The 8,140-nt window shown below is 36.6% G+C and overlaps 1 protein-coding gene across 5 annotated transcripts in view; it reads left to right on the top strand.

Annotated features, from left to right (window-relative positions):
* Positions 1–8,140, top strand: part of Hace1 (HECT domain and ankyrin repeat containing E3 ubiquitin protein ligase 1) — a 169,160-nt gene that overhangs the window by 39,676 nt on the left and 121,344 nt on the right. For all 5 annotated transcript variants that reach the window (XM_023722342.1, XM_023722341.1, XM_023722344.1 and 2 more), the window contains 3 exons: positions 4,931–5,027; positions 5,299–5,400; positions 6,454–6,560. In XM_023722342.1, coding sequence (XP_023578110.1) covers positions 4,931–5,027; positions 5,299–5,400; positions 6,454–6,560 — 306 coding nt within the window. The remainder of the gene's footprint in view (positions 1–4,930; positions 5,028–5,298; positions 5,401–6,453; positions 6,561–8,140) is intronic.

The raw sequence follows: 8,140 nt of genomic DNA, 5'->3' as shown, positions 1-8,140 counted from the left end.
TAAATTGCGCTGTACAGTCTCAGGTATACCTGAGTATTGCTTCAATTCTTTCATAACTGTGGATTTCAAACATTCCCATTTATTCTTGAGCTACGGTATTCTCAACTGGAGAAAAGTTCAAATTAAAAAAAAATTCAGGTAAATTATGTTTAGCATTTTATTTGCACAAGAGTAATATATGAATTGGGTAGCACTAAGACCCAAAAGAGGTTCACGGAGCTCTAGCCCAGCAGATTGGCTATAGCTATTTGTTTGTTGTAGTATTTGGTCATGGTGTGCTGAGTTGGCCAGCTGCCTTTGCTTGGAAATTGATCTATGGACACAGCAAAAACAAATTCAAACTTAGTGTCTCTGCCTATATTGCTGAACACACAGATTGTTTTTGTAATCTTAAGACTTGGAGATTTCTCCTCATCAACAAGCAAGCATTTTACTCTGCAGTAGCCATCAGTTGAGTTTCCTGGGGTTAGATCCTAGGGTGAGGGCTGTATCAGTCAGTGTTTTACTACAGAAACAGATATAACCAAGATACACAAATATATGAGAAATTACAAAATTGTCTTAAGATATGGTCACCCACCAAGTTGGATGAGGAAGAGTATAGGTGTTTGTGCATGGGCAGTGAAACATTTCAGTCCAAGGTCTAGAGTTCACTGCAGTGCCCATGCAAGTCTGTATCAGGAGGCCAATGACAGAAAGCTGAAGATTTTACCCGGAGGGCTGAAGAATCCAAGCAGTCTATGCTAGAAGGCTGCAGAATGTATGACAGAAGAGAAAAGAGTCTCTGCAGGAAGTCAGTAGAGAATGTCCAGTTTGAGAGGGAAGACTAGCTCCTTTGAAGGACAAAAACATGTCTGTCCTTCTTCATTTCTTCTTTATATCCCTGCAGGCTATACCCTAGGGTGTAGAATTGCTGAGTTGATTTGATCAATCTTCTAAACTTCTCCAGTTGACACACAATCAGCCAGGCATTACAAGGGCCCAGTCCCCACATATTGCTCCCACTTTGGGTGCTCGTCACAGGTCTGAGCTTCTGAAAGTTTTGGCTACCAGTTCAACTTCTTGTAGATTTGGAGTATGTTAGAGTCCTGGTACATAAATGAGCTCTTTTTATTTTTTATTTTATATATTTGGTACAAGGTCTTGTTATGCAGCTCAGACTTGTAGTGATCCTCCTGTTTTAGCCTCCCCAGAGCTGGGAATACAGGTGTGCTTCACCAGGCCTGATCTCAGTGGCCAGCATGGTGCACCCAGGGCTGGGCTGGCATGGCATGCAGTCCCAGGGATCAAACCCAGGGGATTGAACCTGGCCCCCTGTGCTTGCCAGACAGGGGTTTAGACAGCTGAGCTATCTCTGGGCCATGAATGAATTCTTACTCACATTCTTTGAAGCCTCTGCCTATTCAGATGTCTGAAAGCTCCCCAAGCCTTGTCTTTCTAGGTTTTATTGAAGACTTTATTGTATAGGCATGGTTAAGCATGAGCAACTGTTAGAAATGTGATTGGACCAAAGGGTTAATCCTAATGCTAGTAGATGGAGTGAGGAAACCCAAAAGGCCTGTCTATTTAGGTGATTTGGGGCTCTTCTGTGCATCATTCCTTCCTCAGGTAAGGGGCAGGACCCCTTCTAAAATGGAAGTTTTATGTGCTATAGACAGGGTAGTTTAGAAAATTTCATTACGGCATGTGACTCTACATCCAGCTTCTGCTTGTCATTTTTTCTATGGTATATGGTCTTCTTTAATGTTGTTTCAAAAGAATAGTATGTAAAGTTAAATCCTGTAATATAATTTATTGAGTATATCAGATATGTTATAAGCTAGCTCTCATGGTCATGCTGTGAAGCATCTGTTTCTTGAAGTTTACAATTTAATTGGAAATATTAGACACATGGATATTAAATAGCTGTAAAAAGAGATTCCATTAAAATTGAACTGAGTAGCTTTATAAAAATATAAATTTTTGACTTGTAGCAAAAGTATTACTGTCTTTCTAAATAAACTACAGATAGTCACTTTTTAACTTAGCCTTTATGTTTAGGTGCAATAAAGAATAGAATACTATAAACTACTAAGTGATCACTATTAGCTGGAGTTTATATAGTTACTATAGTTTATCTTGTCCAATACCATCAGGCTAATGACAAATGTTGCTAAATGAGTATTTCTTATGTAGTAAATTAATCATTGGTTTCAGAGGAATTGCTGATTTCCTTGATTTCTTGGTTTTTATTTTTTTACTGGAGTAAATTTGGTATTGTTTTTAATTCCAAAATATTTGTATTAGTATTATAAAGGTAATTATCAAGTATTAAGAGACTGATACAATAAGTGTGATAGAAAAATATGATGAACATTAAATTTTTAAAAAAGTTATAGTAAAAGACATATTGCTAGTAATCCCCCTTGGAATATTCCCAATTACTTTTAACACAGTTATCCCATTCTTGGTACTTTTTTTTTTTTGGCGATCGATTGTTTATTTGGTATAGGGTCTCACTACACAGCTCAGACTCATAGCAATCCTCCTATCGCAGCCTCCCCTAAGCTGAGATTACAGGCATGTGCCACCATGCCTGGTTTTGGTGGCTGGCTCGGCACGGGGTTGGCACTGCATGTGGTACCAGGGATCAAACCTGAGTCCTTGTGCTTGCCAGGTAGATGCTTCTACGGCTGAGCTATCTCCCCGACTCTTGCCATTTTTTGAAGTAGTTGTGCGAGTCTTCTTTCATGAGTATCTTCAGTTGAGTTCTCATGGCTGCTACAGTGTCCTGAATCAGTTCAAAATATTTACTTTTGTGGTCATTTTGACTTTGGGAAAGAGAGAAGTCGCACAGTGCCAGGTATGGTGAATAATAAGGTGACTGAAGACACACTACAATGTTTTTATGGGTCTGATTTCCTGCTGGATGGTACTTGGCAGTAGCATTCCCTATGTTTTTTATTAAAGCTAGTAAAAACAAAAAGAGGACTTCCAGAACTGTTTCAGAAAGTGGCAAAAATGATGGGATAAGTATGTTAAAGCTAGATGGAATATTTTGAGAGGGATTAATAGCAATGTGTTTTACTGTAGCAATTTTAAAAATTTAAGCATTCACTATTTATTTTGATTATCCTTGTGCATCTTGTAATTATTATTTTTTTGACTTTATGCAAAGCTTTATTCCAGAGGGGCTCAGTCCTTCTTGGCAGCTGCCTTCCTCATTGCTTAGCTCCTCATGCTTCCTCTTGGCACGGATGTGCGTCCCCACCCTTTTCTTGATGAACTTGAGGGCACACTTGTCCTTGGAGACCTTGAGCAGCTCCATAGCACGCCGCTCATAGGGGGCAAAGCTGCACACCTCCCGGATCATGTCCCGCACGAACTTGGTGTGTTTGGTGAGACGTCTGCGGCGGTGGCTGTGCCTCAGTTTGCTCACGTTCTTAGTTACCTTGTGGCCCTTGTTGAGGCCCACGGCCATAGGATAGCAGAGGGCCGTGGCTACTCTTCTTCAATGGTTGCTGTGGCAGAAGGGCATCTTATGATTCTTACAGGACTTTGTGGCACTAGATTCCTAGAATTATACTTTTTAAAAAGTAATTCTACTTTGTTAAAAATTTTTTGAAAAATTTATTATTTATTTATCTGGTACGGGGTCTTGCTAGACAACTCAGACTCGTAGTGCTCCTCCTGTCTCAGCCTCCCCATTGCTGGGATTGCAGGTGTGCACCACCACACCTGGTTTCTGTGCCAGCATGGCACACCTGGGGTTCTGGGGCCTGCACTGCATGTGTTGCTGGGGATTGAACCTGGGTCCTTGTGTTTGCCAGGTAGGCTCTTGGATTGCTGAGCTATCTCCCCTGCCCGTATTTGTTTATAAATTATTCTTTTACATAGTACTGTTTTGCTTGGAATAGAATGAATAGTACTTTACTTTTTTTTTATTTCTGAGAAATCTATGTAGTCTTTTTCTTTTTTCATGAAATGATACATCTTTTCAGTTACTATTACAGAAGGTGTATTGGTGCAGAAGACCAAAGATCTGGGTTCTAACGTCACCTGTGCTTGGTTTGGTTGCAATTCTCATGTACAAAGTAAAGTTTGGGTTAGATGGTCTTGATGTGGCACATTTGGTCACTTCTTAAAATCGACCTTTAATTTCAGTGTCTCTGGAATGACAATTTATTTTTTATTGCTTATGTCTAGAATGAGATGAACTTATGTAATGAGACCTGGAATTTTGTGATTGTTATCCCCAGTGTAGCTTGGTCCTATCTGGAAAGGTGATAGGTGTGATTTTACTTTTACATCAAAGAGCAATCAGAGAATAAGCATCTGGATAGGACATATTTTTATTCTAGACTAGGTTGAATAACTGGCAGCAGAAGCTACACAGTGCATTGATGAATGTTGAAACCTAGACTATGTTCCTGTCTTAGTAAGGTCCACGTACTTACCTCCTTTCAGTTCTTAATTTGGGCCATCATTCTCTTTCCTTCTATTCTTTTAAAATATCATATTAAAGTGCCATTATATATATTTTTGTTTTGTGTGTTGAGGTTCTTTTGGACTAAGAAATCTTAAGGCATGGATATGTGTGGTAGAAGAAAGGATGGGTTAGAGTTGAAAAAGGAATTCAGAAGTGAATGGAAAGAAAAAGTTAATCAGAAGATTGAGTAGTTGCTCATCCCAAAATATGACTTATTACAAGTAATATAACCTAAGTTCAGTTCTAAGATTTAGTAGATCATTTTCTTAACTAAATTAGTAAAATTGTGACTTGACATTTTAAACATTTTTCTTTCGGTTGCTGAAGATGTAGTTCATATCTTTCTGTCTTAATTTATTAAAGTATTAATATTCCATTGATTTATATTAACCATCCATAATTCATAGGAGAAACTTTGAATTAAAATACCTTATTTTCTCACTTGGTTCTATTTCTCTATAGTCACGGTCAGAGAGATACAGCACAAATTCTTCTATTACGAGGAGCCAAATATTTGCCAGATAAAAATGGAGTAACTCCTTTGGATTTATGTGTACAGGTATGTTTTAGTGTATATTCTGAGGCCCTTTATAACAGGAACTGAGAATGGTAAAATAATTTATTTCTTATGTGTAATATGATAAGTAGAAAGATTTTTATTCTATAAAGACTATGACCTTTAAAAGGAAATTTGGGGCTGCGGAAATAGCTAAGTGGCATAGCACCTACCTGGCAAGCACAAGGTCCTGAATGAGATTCTTGGTTTGCTGCTCTCCCCCTCACCCCAGAAATCTGTTTGAAAAATGAATAATTGTGTCTTTTTTTTTTAGGGTGGATATGGAGAGACTTGTGAAGTGTTGATTCAGTATCACCCTAGGCTTTTCCAGACTATTATTCAAATGACACAGAATGAAGACCTCCGAGAAAACATGGTAATGTAATTGTGCAGATAACCTGTAAATAGCCTTATTTTTGCTTAGCATATATAACACTTTATAAATATGCTTAGTAATTTTATTTTTACAAATATTTTAATAACTTGTGTTTGCTTACCTGAATTATAGGGTAAGTATGAATTACAGTTATCCCTTTTGCCATGCATTTTGCATCTGTGAATTTAACCAGTTGTAGCTCAAAAATATTATTAAAAATGGCAACTATGCATTCTTGTCATTATTCTTTAAACAATACAGTATGGTTGCTATTTGCATGGTATTTACATTGCATTATAAGTAATCTATACATAATTTAAAGTATATGGGAGAATGTGCACAGGTTATAATAGTCTAGTGGTTATGCCATTTTATGTAAGAGATTAGAGTGTCTGCAGATATTGTTATCCATGACGATTCTGGAATTAATCCTCACGGATACTGAGGGATGAGTGTCTGTGATTGATAAACTTTGTGTTTATATTTTCCTCTCTGAATTTTCTTTGTATTTCTGGTTCTTTGTTCTCTTATAATTATTCCCCATGGCTAGAGGAAGAGTCTGAGGGGCCGTATCATGTTGAGATTAGTAATCATTAGTTTTGGGAACCTTTTTTTTTTTTTTAACTCTATTTTCCATTTGTCGTGTTGTGGATCAAACTCAGCGCTCCTGAGTATGCAAGGCAAATACTTTATCATTGAGCTACAGCTTTAGCTCTGAGCTTTGTATTTATGACATCTCTACTCTTAAAAAATTATAGTTTAAAACTCCCCTAAATTTTAGAAATTTGAAATTAAATTTTCATGAATATGAATATACTTGGTGATTTCTACTTTATATTTTTAAATTGTGTTTTACTGTATGATTTTGAATGCAGGTTTATGTCAGGTTTATGTCATCTCATCTGTATATTACCTCTTAAATTTATGCATGGCAAAATAAATGTAAAGTTCTTGATTTCAGCTAATTGTTTTTAAGATACTAAGTTAATAAGTACTTAATTTTTAAATAAAATTCATGTCTTTAATCATATTTTTAATTTATAAAAAATATAGTTACGACAAGTTCTGGAGCATTTGTCTCAGCAAAGTGAAAGCCAGTATCTAAAGATTCTAACAAGCCTTGCTGAAGTTGCCACAACTAATGGTCATAAACTGTTGAGGTAAGTATTTTAGGAGATCAGTGGGTAGCAATGTCTGTTTGCTTCATTTCCTGAATAGTTTATTTTCTTACGTTTTTTGTCTAGGGGTAAGATACTATAAAAATTTGCTGACTTGCCCATTGTTTGTTTTATTTATAAAGACCAGGGTCATCAACTCTTATGAAACCAGATCATATTTAAGTGAATGTAGCATGTCAGTTTGGAGTTTATGAAATGATTAGACTAATCACGTAAGTATATAAGGAAGAACAAGAAAGTGGTTCAGGAATTTATCACTAATTTATAAAATTGGGTGAAGGCTACTCTTCAAACTAGTAGTATATACCTGTGATTTATTATAAAGTTTTCTGCCTTGCTCAGGTAAGTTCTTTATCCTTCCAAGTTTTCTCCATCAGGTCTTAATGATTCATCATTAGGTTGATGGTGCTAATGCTTTTATGTTTGAGTATAGGGTTTTTTTTTTTTTGGCGGAACCGGGGATTGAACTCAGGTCCTTATTCTTGCCAGGGAAGCATTTATTCCACTGAGCCATCTCCCCGGCCTAATGCCTTTATATTGAGTTTATGTATATATCATTTTCCTGCAGCTACACTTCTCGGAGATTTACAGCTGCAATTAGGAGTAAGCAACTAGTAAGAAATGTGTTACTATTTCTTAACTTACTCATTTGACCTTTTCTAATTTGAATGCTTTCTTTTTCTTTTTGCTAATTATTTTCCATCTTCTCCTCTCCTCCTAGTATTGGGGCTTAGACCAGGATCTTTTCACTGAGCTCCATCCCAACCCTTTTTATGTTTTGTTTCAAAGTGGAGTCCTTAATTTGCTAAGTTGCCCAGGCTGGGTTCGAACTTGAGATCTCCTATCTCATTTTCTCAGAGTGCTGGGATTACAGGGGTGTGCCAGAATTTCCAGTATTTATTATTTCTGCATTGACTAGTCATGGTTGTCTCCTGCCTCTATAATTACAGCTAACTTGTTTTCCTCCCAACATGATGCCAGTTCTGTAATCATCTGCATTGTGAAATTTATTGTGTTAACCCCTTGTTTTATTTTTGCTTGAGTTTTTTCATACACTTCTGATGAGTATCACTTTCTGTACTGTTGCTAACTTCATGGTACTAAGCTCACTTCTTATTAACCATGTAAGCTTTCTTTAGCAGTTATATTCAATATAGTTTGCTAATTTTTCTGCTATTCTCTTTTTAACTATTTAAGCTATTTACCTATTTTCTGCTGTTCTTTTTTTATTTTATCTATAGGACTCATTGAATCACAGGTTTCCAGAACACATTGTTTTTATCTTTTTAGTCATTTCCACTGATCCTTGTGTTTGAGAAAGGCTTTTTATGGAAATCAGTATGGAGACTCCTTAGAAAAGTTGGACTGGAAATCCCATTTAAACCAGCTATTTCTCTACTGGGAATTTTCCCAGACGATCTGAAAACATCATATCATAGTGACATATGTGTGCCTATGTTTATAGCAGCATAATTTGTGATAGCCAAATCTTGGAAACAACCAAGATGCCCATCACCTGAGGAATGGTTGAAAAAGATGTGGTACTTTTACACAATGGAGTA

Source organism: Octodon degus, unplaced genomic scaffold, assembly GCF_000260255.1.
Source record: "Octodon degus isolate 3935 unplaced genomic scaffold, OctDeg1.0 scaffold00090, whole genome shotgun sequence".
Lineage (NCBI taxonomy): Eukaryota > Metazoa > Chordata > Mammalia > Rodentia > Octodontidae > Octodon > Octodon degus.
This window is presented reverse-complemented; position numbering and strand designations above follow the sequence as displayed.